This window comes from Amphiura filiformis, unplaced genomic scaffold, assembly GCF_039555335.1.
Source record: "Amphiura filiformis unplaced genomic scaffold, Afil_fr2py scaffold_530, whole genome shotgun sequence".
In the NCBI taxonomy this organism is placed as follows: Eukaryota; Metazoa; Echinodermata; class Ophiuroidea; order Amphilepidida; family Amphiuridae; genus Amphiura; species Amphiura filiformis.
The window spans coordinates 1-12,246 of record NW_027305994.1 but is presented as its reverse complement, the minus strand read 5'-3'; the positions used below and the strand labels follow the sequence as shown (position 1 = coordinate 12,246).

At 35.6% G+C, this 12,246-nt stretch overlaps 1 protein-coding gene and 1 long non-coding RNA gene across 2 annotated transcripts; both read right to left on the bottom strand.

Annotated features, from left to right (window-relative positions):
• Window positions 1–3,109: 3,109 nt before the first annotated feature.
• Window positions 3,110–8,927, bottom strand: LOC140145660 (uncharacterized; the record flags this gene model as incomplete). The annotated part of the gene is made up of 9 exons (XM_072167345.1): window positions 8,903–8,927; window positions 7,940–8,189; window positions 6,668–6,914; window positions 6,207–6,258; window positions 5,804–6,062; window positions 5,041–5,290; window positions 4,702–4,756; window positions 3,754–4,009; window positions 3,110–3,353 (listed from the first exon to the last, which is right to left on the bottom strand). Coding segments are annotated over exons 1-9 (1,638 nt in total), but the record flags the coding sequence as incomplete, so codon positions are not given.
• A 653-nt stretch (window positions 8,928–9,580) lies between these two features.
• LOC140145659 (uncharacterized) lies at window positions 9,581–11,070 on the bottom strand. Its single transcript, XR_011858113.1, has 3 exons — window positions 11,016–11,070; window positions 10,557–10,812; window positions 9,581–9,815 (listed from the first exon to the last, which is right to left on the bottom strand). It is a non-coding gene; the product is annotated as an uncharacterized lncRNA (long non-coding RNA).
• Between the last annotated feature and the right edge of the window lie 1,176 nt (window positions 11,071–12,246).

Here is a 12,246-nt window from a genome sequence, read left to right as displayed (position 1 = left end):
CGACAATCATGAGGTAATGATGACATTATGCGTTTCAATTTTTCATTTAGATATTGAAAAAAAACCCCGGGAGGACAAACGTGCAACGTTCACAGTCCCTACAGGGTGTATCAAAATGATTGGTACCGGGCTATGTGACATTTTCAAAAATATATCAAAAATATAAAATTGCTAATTAATATAGTTTGTGTACTATAAATAGAAAGGAGTATATGTTAACTTATTGATCTATTAATCTGAAGTTGATAGGTTGATGTATCTGGGAGCTATTGTCATTTAAACGAAGAACGACGTAATCATGGTTTGACTTACACAACACAAGATGAATAGGTTCACTGCTTGAACCATTTATTACATACATATATTCTTCAATATCTCACCTCAGTATACATGACATAAAATTGCTTTACATGTGCTTTTAGAAAGATAGTTGCTGAAGTCCCTGTCTTACAACTCTGGCAATGTGAGGTGAAGCCCTATCTTGAAAGAACTTAATAACTGGGATGGGTCCATTCTGTAACTACCCATATCAAATGTTGAAGCATTGCAAGTTATAGCATGTTTGCATGGGATACGCCTTGCTCTTAGAAACTGTCTCCTAAATCTTCTCTGTACTTCTCCATAGCTTCTTGTCGACCAGTGATTCTTAACTATGAATGCACACTGAAGTGTAGAATACTGTGGAGCCATTCCAATAACTTTTGCCAGGTCTAAACTAACCTACACTGTCTACAGTCTATAGCCATTCTGCCACACCGCACCATCTACTTAGTAATCTCAAAAATACAATTTAAATTACCGCCCTGGATGGTGTTGATACACAAATTTCTTTCACCCCACCTAAATTATTCAAGTCAATATTAAGTAATAAATATTGATTATTACATTAATATATATTATGAATGAAGAAATAGGCAAGGAAAATATTAAACATTTCCATGATTTTCAACATATCATCCTCACAAGGTATTTGCAGTAAAATAGAGCTTTGAAAATGGTGCGCTACTGATCCAGCGTTACGACTAAAAGTGTAAAAACACCTACTTTCCTATAGAATCATGTAACTTCTGAAAAGAATGTGCTATCTTTATGATCTAAAATTCCTTGAGAAGATAAAACTACTATAATTACAAATATTTAAACAATTAACCCCAAACTGGCACAAAAAATAGTGAAAAAATTCGGCAAAAAATGAGAAGTCTTCGGTACCAATCATTTTGATACACCCTGTATTCAAAAATTTCTACGGATAGTGTATCCAATAGAACGTTTTTCAACAGATACAGGGTGTAACAATCAAATTTATACAATTGCATTTTGACTTCTCAGGAAAAAACTAAAAGAGTTATGGCACAAATGTTATATTCAATACAATTAGTAATATCTTGGCTAAAAGAAGACGTTTAGTTGGTTTCTTTACTAGCTTGGGTTCAAAAGTTATGTCTGATTAATTAAAACGTCCAGAAAACGGGTTGGGCCACTTTTGCCATGTTTGCGCACATCAAGTTTGTACCGCGTAGATATGCTTATCGTGCATTACACATCAAAGAACTGACACAAAAGAATTATAAAGTCGTGTTTCTTCATATAATTAACATGAACTTAATGATAATATGATCTTTCTTTAAAATCTATAAATGAAGTCATGAAATTTCTTTAAAATTATCTTATAAATAAAGTAATTTCTAAAGTAATATCGTTGGTAAAACTGAGAACAGTTTTTGCATCCATAAGTACAAAACAATAGGATTCTGAAATTAAGTTCAGCTTGGCTTCTAGCTGTTCTGGGGCGACCACTATTGCCAGCATTTCTGTTAACAAATTCCACATACTTCTCATAGTTATATGTAATTGAATATATGAATACAAAAGCCACCCAAGTCCATAATTTTGGCCAAATTGAGTTAAGCATGGGAAAGTGTTGCTATACATAGGCCTGTCATATGTATGAAAGAACAACTCAAATTCATCATCTGTGTCTATTGAGCATGTGAAAAATAGCATGTATGAAAGAATCAACCCAAGTCCATGATTTGAGTCTTGTAACACATTGATTGAAATCAAGTATGTATAAAAGTCCACTTGTAACACATTCATTGCAGGAGAGTGACTTTTGAAGAAAAAAAAAGGTTTAATCAAGGAAAGTGTGTGGTTTATATTACATGGCAGAATGCTTATCAACATTATACATAACTCTGTGCTTTATATTGTATTATCTTACTAGTGGTAATCTCATTCCAACATTATTGTCTTAGTATATGATTCAAAAAACCACCCAAGTCCAGAATTTAAAATGAACCCCACGAAGTCCCTGAAATGCTAATCGTCATACCTAATACAGTTTAACCCACCCATTTGCACGTACAACTTACCATATTGACAAGGTAAATCTAACTGAAGGAATTAAAATGATACAGAGGTTTTTTTCTCAAAATAACTTCCCATGGACTTGGGTGGGTTTTGGATTCATGTATTCAATTGTATGCATTGATGGAAGACATGAGTTTGGAAAATGAGCTATAAACAATCTTATGGTTTCTGCTTGACTCCATGTGCTACCGAATGTCACAACCATAAAAATACGCTCTTCCAACGTGAATTACTTGAAGTTGTTGAGCTGCAGCCACGATTTCTAGTAAATGAGGTTGTTATGTCAGTGATTAGTTGTGACTTTCAAAAACTCAAGGAGATATTCTATTATGTAATCATTTCTACCACTTCGAATTCCCCATTGTTTAAAACTACCTATCATAAGAGCATCGTCCATGGTTCCAACTCTATTCAGTCACTTTTGTAACAGTTTAGACAAAAGTGGCCCAAGCGGTTTTAATAAAAGACTAGGTTACATAATTGACCATATCTTCACTTTTATACCGTCGATTTTATTGAAACAAAGCTCTAGCTGGTGGCTAAAGAAATTATCTTGATAGACATATAAATATCAAACCACAACATAAGCGGCATACTTGTGTCATTCTATTTTCAAAATTGTACACATTTTATTGTTACACCCTGTATAACACATTTTGCCCCGATGTCCTATTTAACATAATTGCTAAATGATCAATTAAATTTTAACAGAGAAGAGGAAACTTGAATACTATCTAACCTTTATCCCCAAAGCCTTCAACACCTCGTTAATGGCGGCGTCGGTAATACCCCCAGCTAGCTGGTTTATAAAGTCATCTATAGATCCACCAGGTAATGCTAAAGTACCATCAGTGTTGCAGAATGGTATAGGTATCAACCATTGGGTTAGGACTGAGGTTGTCTCCCAGTTGTTATCTATGTTGATATCCACATGCAGATCTAGCTGGAATGACTCCTGTGCATCTATTTTGTCTATAGTGTACCTTCATCATAGAGTATTAAACGAAATACAAAATTGTGAGATGAGCCTCAACCTGGCAAGTGGCATAAGCATCATGTCATACTAACCTATAATGGTACGGTTATCTGATACACATAATAATTACTACACAGTGTACCCTTGCACTCCCTATGAAATGGAACAGGGTACAGGATATTCAAATTCCCATCCATACGGGTCACTTTAGAAATCGTAATTTTGTTGGTATTGGTACATTTGAAAGGAAAAGAGTCGGAATACGATGTTTGGAAGTCTTTAAGACATATCGTTATGATTTCTGCATAATGTCGACTAACTAGAGCTATTATTGAAGACTCGTACAGTAATGAACCTTTATCCCTGTGTTTCGGGTGGCTTAAAAAAGCTTTACAGATTAGAAATACCTTAAACGTAGTGTTCCGCGTATTGCAACATCTCTCTCTACACCCCAATCACCCGACGTAATTGTATGTGTTGAACGCCACGACCCTAATCCCACGGAAAGCTGAAAGTTACAAGGATCTAAGGCCAACCATGCATCAAGATAAAGTTTAGTAACTTTGATTTCAAGAGAAGCACAGCATTGGATACCCGTGCAGTACTGAATTGGTTGGCAAGTCAGTAGATCATCTGGAGTGGGGAGCGTGATGGATGGACAGTCTGAAGCAAACAATTAAAAAACGGATTGCATAAGTACTGCATCCTACATGTCCTACTTATCATTTAAAAAATTCTTGAATGATAACAGGGATACTTAAGGGTCATAGAAGAATAATAGAAACATTATTTACATGATTAAAAAAGACATTGCAAACACAAATTATCTTCATGATACATGAGTACAATAATACATGTAATAACAAAGATACTTGGCTAAACATGGCTGCGCACATCATTTTCCAAGCGCTCTGGTATATACATATATCAGAATCGAAACACTTCTTCCACGATCCAGACGTATCCTCTCTGTACTGTACTTAGTTAGATTGTGAATGTCCAAACTGCTGCAGTCCGTTGCTTATGTCTTATATTGATATATGTACATGGAACCAGTATCATGAATATCTGTAAGTGTAACGAGTAGCTGAACGTCCCTCCAAAGGACATATCACTGGTATGGTTCATTTACGCATGATTTAGTGCACCAAGGGGAGAGTGAAAGTCTGAATTTTAATCTTTATAATGTTATTGCATTGCCAATCAAACTATACATTTTTTCTAAGTAAAATTGCTAGTGTCGGGGATTAAACCTGTGACCTTTTGCATCAGCGACGAGTACCCCAAACACTAACTCATGTAAATCAATTTTGGAAATTATTTGCAAAAAACACTGATAATTGTTTATTCCTTACCATTCCCGATTGCGATTAGTCCACCTTCCCTGCAGTCTACATTGGATACAAAATCCTATATGAATTATAAATTAAGAATATAAAAGACGTTTGTCAATATTTTATCATTCCAGAAATTCGATAAATGAACTTGAATTTGCCTGTTTAGAAACTCATTTAGCGAAAGCTGCGAAATTTATTATAGCCACGTAGAATAGCCCGTATAATAGAAAGCTTAACTACGTAGGCTTAAGACCAATGTTTCGGTAACTTGTTTTATAAAGTGTGCTAATTTGAGTATTATGAAGTTTTACATTGGTTTGTAAACTACAAATATAAATATATCTTCAGAATACGTACAGCCAGACCGAGTTTGTTAAGCACGACACCAACGGCTGAATCCCCAATAGTTTCCCCAAGCTCCTGCACAAAGCCTTGTATTGTTCCATCTCCTGGTAGCACCAAGTTGTTGAAATCGATGTTACAAAGAGGTATAGGTATTCGGATGTCATCAAAAACTGGTGTAACATCACAGACGCTGTTTATGCACACCTCAATGCCGAGGGTAATGCTGAAATCTTGATCCTGATCTATTTTGTCTACTGAAAATCTGAAGAAAAACAAATGACTTATGTTGCAGGTAAGTTTTCATCGTTTAAATTGACATTAAAGTTAAGCAAAAAAAAAATGACACGCCGAGTTGAAATATTGAGTTAATCCTGAGAGATTATTCTGAATCCAATATCGCAATTTCATATCGGGCCATTCTGGAAAATAAGTGCACACACCCTAAAGAGGTGTAAAATTTTAATAAAAGAAATGTCTGGATTTCCAAATTTGCTCCCTGCAAATGACTGGTATTCTAGTTTCCATTTTTTTTGGAAATCCAAACTCCTCTATAGGCGGTGTGCATCTATTTTCTGGAATAGCCAATTTCACCGGTTTGTACAATTTATTCGACATCGACTACTTTTTGCTTTTTGACGTCACAAGACGTATTCGACTGTTCAACTTCGAAAATGGAGCATACATCTTGCCTTACTTCTAAAAAAACTAACGAGGAAAACTACTTAATACTTGTCTCAATGTAGTTACGGTCCTAACATGCCTAATATAAACTCACCTGATCAATACGGAGTCACTCACGCGTAGATGTCCTATTTCTCCCCACTTATAGGTGAATAGTGTTTGGTTGAAATACATCTCCCCAAATCTAACAGAAAGCGCAAAATTACATGGGTCCAGAATAAGCCACGTCTTCAACATCAAATGAGTAATCTTCAGGTCTATTTCTACACAGCACTGGATGCCTAAACATTCGTCTTGAACATGACATTGCAGAATATTGTCAACAGCTGGAAGTTGAAAGCCGAATGAACATTCTAGATTCAAAAATACAAATATAATAACGTCAAATAAAGTTTAGCAGGACGTAATATGATTTAAATAAAGACGAATAAAGGAAAAAAAAGCACTAGAAAAGTAATATCTTATACTTGCTCAGTCATTATTAAATGTTTGCCTACCTGTAGGAATGCTAGATTGTGGTACAGCACACTCCTGCTGAGTCAGGTACTCCTGATTTTAAATACAAACATGTAATATACAAAATAGTTAAATAGAGTGTTTGAATTCTTCATCATCATCTCCGTCATTTTCATAATTATTGTTAGCAGCAGCAGCATAATATGTTCTTATTCCAACATATGATTAAAAAAGTATACAAAACGCATTATGCCTCTGTCATACTTCCATGCCGCATGACGTATCAGCCAATGGCAAACCTTGACTGTGTATGTTTGTTTGCAATGCGCGTGCGCCACGCGCCGCTCAGCGGCAGGCGGTATTAGAGTATGAAACTAGTATTACAAGATTGTTTAAAAAATAAGAATTTCGAGTATGGATGCTTTATGTAAAGTTTGTGTAACTCATGAAACATTCAATTTCGGGACAAATGTGTTAAGAGTAGTTAATTGTAACTACTCACATAAATTCCTAGTTGTTTGAGTACAACGTCTACAGCCACCTGAGAAACATTTGCACCTAGTCCTCTTATAAAGCCTTCAATACTTCCATCTCCAGGGAGTATAAAGACTGAATTCTCATTACATACAGGAATAGGTATACGCAAGTCAGATACAATGTTGAAATCGGTGATATCGCCGTTAAGGTCCAACTGAAATGCAAAATTCAGGCTGAACTCTTTTGAGGAATCCAGCTTGTCTATTGAAAATCTATAATCAAGAAAGATTAAAAAAATAATTGTTTAATTGTTACACTGTGAGGCCTTGTGTTGTTTCGTGAGAATTTGTTTTCGAAGTGAAATCTAATCTACATGGATCACTGAATCAAATGAACCATGCTGCTAAATTTTCAGATGGGGTTAAGGGGGTCAAAGCCAGGATGGCGGCTAAGTTAAATACAAAAAAATCAACATGATCCGATAAAGTTTTACAATATCTCAAACTTTTCCTCTAGTAACTAAGAACAAAAAAAGCAAATGGGCGCATATCTTCGAGGAAACGAAGTTGATGCTGCCTTACTACAATCTTGGAAATAAGTACTTGGAACCCTTGGCACTCTGTCGTAAATTCCGTGCAGAATTCTTAATGATAATAGAAATGACGTATATTGTGCATGGGAACAAACATGACATCTACAATAATGATTTACCCTTCCCCCTCCCCATCAAACCATGTTGGACACATTGGGAAACCGCTGAAGACATTGGCATTTCTCAACATTGCATGGGGGAAAGGGGGTTATAGTTTGCCGTTATTTACATGCAAGCGTTCCAATACTTATTTCTAAGATTGTAGGCGAATGCAATGATTTTTAATGCCACCAGATATTATCCAGGATTCACAGCCATTCAATTGGTAATTGGTAACTATTTTTTTTGTTGCATATCTATCCTCTCAACTTCAGAATCACCAAATGCAATACCTTAATACCAATGACAGTACGTGAATGTAATAACTGCATTATTGCAATTATATTCCCTATTTTTAGGCAATTTGATAAGCAAAGTAGTAGCTCATTTCAACAAATGTAATTGTATCGTTTTGAACTTTGAATTTTGATGAATAACAGTTTACTATTAATAAGCCGTCCCTATATACCGAAGTGCCTTACGCGATTTACCCAGCGCGGGTAGCGACAATGGTAAAATTGACTTTGCACCATAAAATAAAGTCACCGTATGTAGTCGTATAATGCAGAGCGGTGCAGTTGCGAACGGTTTGTATTTGTAACTTACCTAATATAAATTGCATTTCCCAACATCATCACTTCATTTTTGCCCCATTCATACGTAAAAAGTGTAGTGTTGAAAAACCATTTACCAAAGGTGATAGATATCTCGAAGTTACAAGAATCTAACACCATATTGACATAGACACTGCGTTGAATAACCTTCAAGTCTATATCAGCACAGCACTCAATGCCTAGACACTGATGGGTTATTACACACTCCAATCCCGGTGTGGGTGTAGGTATGGCTGGGCAACCTGAGAAAATGAAAAATTAATGAAAGTTTATGCAACACATTTTGAATGACCTAAACATTGTTATACACATAATGATTATTACGAATGACGACTACTACCAGTCAGGATCATCCAACTTATAAATTTGAGGCGAAGCGAATTTATATATCCGCGGCTCAGTACACTATTCCCCGCCATTACCCGCGTTTGCGATGTACGGTTCCCGGATGTTGAAGGTTAAATACCACTAATTATGTATTACACGGGTTTCAATGGGAAAATGGCTAATTTCGGGTGGAATTTTCTCATAGTCAGAACTCTTACAGTTAAATGCCACTAATATCAGGTGAAACTATATGATTTAGATGCCAAATGATCAAAAACTCAACATAGGTTGACCTGAGACTTTTCTTGTTTTAACGCACTGAACCGTAAACACCTTAAAATGGCAGTGCGCCCTCGAAGCTGAATGTTACAATATGGTAGGGCGAATATTTACTAAAAACCGAAGCCGTGCGTATGAATTTTGGAACTATTGCAACAAAAATGTCATATAATGAGAGAAAATATACCATTTTGAAGCATCAAACCCTAAAACTTTTTTGGCTATATAACTTGATCAATTTCAGAGATTTTAATACAGTCTTTTCAGATGCTAGGCAAACAAATAGTTACTCGTCGTATTTCCATGTATCGCCCAGGCCTATTAGTGGTATGTAACCTGAAGTTCCAACACATAAAAGTATCAGACACAACCATATCGTCACCCTTTTTTTGTAATTTTGAGAACAAGTACAAAAACTGGTTCAAGCATGCATTTAAACATATTTATTCACCAATCTTTGAACAAGATTAAATGATAATGATACAAATTAAAAGGAATAATCAGAAATGAATAGTGTTATTACTAATGCATGTTTAAACCATATTTTGTACTTGTTCTCAAAATGACAAAAAAAGACTAAATTTTTGTAGATATATAATAATATTTTGTATTGTTCTTGTGGAGATTACTTTTATTCATTTTACACGACAATGGCATAATTATACGAAATTTGAAAGGGTTACTGACCTCCTTCTGTCTGTGGTGCCACACACGACTTGTCACTTATGAAATCCTGCAATTAATACATAAATATTTGTATAAAATCTTATTATTTCGATTTATACTCAGCACCCAAAATCTGACACAAATATGGGACATTAATGCGGTATGCATTTAAACATTATAGTTTTATTTTGTTTTTTGCCCATTAAGGCTTTTTTGTCCATCAAAAAAATGACTTAAACCAAATTTACATTTTTTTTCAGTCATAAACCTTTATCTTTTTTTTTTCTTTCTTTTTACATCAGCATATAGCTACACCTTTATTTTAACTTATAGCACAAAATAATACAGTACTAACTTTAATGCCTAATGATTCTAAAATGACATCAATTACAGCAGTTGAAGCGTCTTTCGTAAATTGGTCCAAGACACCTTGCAATGTCCCATTCCCCGGGAGGGTGAAATTCATATTGCACAGTGGTATTGGAACAAAAAGCCGAGACACGATGGGAACTATCTCACAAAAACCATCAAGACACATCTCTGCATACATGTCTATTTCAAAGGATTTCTCTTCATCTAATTTATCTATTATATACCTGAGAATAGAAAACATACAAGTTAAGGAAGAGTTGTTTCTTCTTGTAAATTATATAAATTCATTTTCCTAGAAAGAAGTAACTATAGTAATACCAAATGCTACTAGAACATGAGGCATCCAACCGACTCATTTATGGGCCATAATGAAAACGACAAGCATAACGTAATTAAATATCAGAAGTCCAGAAATTTACTCCCGTTTTAAACGTTTCATCTTCCGTGCGGAAGATTTCATCGGTAATGCGCCGATACAGCCGCTGCACCACCTCTGGTCTTCCGACTTTCACCCCAGGGCGTGTAGTTGTTTGTAGGAGCTGATCTTATACATGACTCAAAGAAAAAGTTCCTTCATCGCGATTGATGACGTTGTCGTCCCGCTTTCTGATCCACATTGCCTCTCTGATCCACCGCGTATGTTTTCATGAGTCTTTATTGACGACTTTGGCCCCTTCCCAATTTATGACATGGTTTTGTTGTGCAGAGGTGGTGCAGTGGATGTATCGGCGCATTACTGATGAAATCTTCCGCACGGAAGATGAAACGTCTAAAACATGAGTGAATTTCTGGACTAGTTTAATTTAATCCTGATGAACTTATTCAATCAGCATAATGTAGTTGTGAAGGTACAGGGACTATAATGACAACAACCAACTGTAAGGAAGATACATCAAAGAATCAACCTAATTGAGAAGGCTGTATTTTAGAATGATCTAAAATAATGATCACATTTTAATACTTACTTCATCTTTACTGCATTTGAAATCTCAAGTATCTTTTGTATACCCCAATCATAGATGTCCAAAGTCTTGTTGTATTTCCAGGTCCCAAAACCGACAAAAAGCTCAAATGTACAGGGATCCACTTCCAACCAGACATCAAAAAACAGTTCAGTAACTTTAATATCTATGCTTAAGCAGCATTTTATGCCAGTACAGTATTCGGTAGGTTGGCATGACAATGTATCAGGGAAGGCCGGAAGAGGAACTGATGGACAGGCTGGAAGAAGCGAGAGAGAGAGAGGCAGAAGTGATTGTAATTTTGATAAGCATACCCTTGTAAGCAAACCCTTAAAAATGACGTAAACGTGTTTGTAATTTGCAATTTTATTACAGTTGGTTCATTTTCGGGACACAAATTAATATACTGATAATTATGAATGTATATAAATACGTTTGTGAACAGGATAACACACTACTCACTGTTTTGAATTTCAGATATAGCGCTATTTCGGCAGTCTTCATCTGTCACTGATTCCTAACAAGACAAGACAAAAACAATAAAACTGGCTACGAAAGATGGGAAAAGGGGACAATTTAACGAATAAGATTGACCTATTTCTTTGGGAGGATATTTAAGTGGTATGCAAGGATACAGAGGTTTTTGGGATAAGGTAACCTACAGAAGGAAGGATCAAGAGGATTAAGATTTGTATTATTGAACGGCGAGGATGAAGCTAGAATGGAGAGTAATACAGATATGGAGGAATTTTGTACAGGTAGGACTCATAAAGCTAAGTCATTTTTCTTTTACTTCTTTCGCCTCTTCTTTTTATTATATCATTCTTATAATCACACGTACTGGTAACCCAAGATGTTGTAACACCAAAGATATGGCTGTATCACCGATGTTCCCACCAAGTTCATATACCAAACCTCTTATAGTACCATCTCCTATGCTAGTTAAATTTGAATTGCAAAGTGGTATTGGAACTCGGATATCTTGCAACACATTGATATCGTCACAGGTGTCATCAATACAGAGGGACAGTGTCAGGGTAACGCTAAAGAGTTTGTCAAGCTTTTCGATGGAATACCTGAAACAAATACAAAGATATTTAAGCGATTTAGACAATTTATCACATTTTGGTAATACGTATAAAGAAGGTTCAAAAGTGCTAACTTCTCTTAACTTCCATTGGAATCTTTACTTAACATAATACAAAGCTTATGCCGGAGAGTTTGACGTGCATTGAAAACATTAAAATTAACTCTCTTGCCCGGGAATTCAAATGATATTCACAACTAACGCGTAACATGTTGCAGCGCGAACGTTTAATCACTCTACAAATAGCAAAAATTCACTCCTCAAATAGCTATTGCAATAAACCAAATCTTACCTCATAACCAGGAAGTCGCTGATTTCTATCGTCTCTAATGTACCCCAATTATATGTGAGCAGTGTAAGATCCAAAGAAAATGTCTCAAAACCAACAGAAAATGTAAAATTACACGGGTCTAGTATGAGCCATGTCTTCAACATCAGCGAGGTGATCTTGAAGTCCAGACTGACGCAGCATTCGATACCTAGGCATCTTTCATCTACTGAACAGTGCAGAATGTTCTCAATAGCTGGGATTTCAAAGCCAGCTGGACAATCTGTGATCATAATATGATATTTCATTTAATTCTATATTCAATATGTATACCAAAT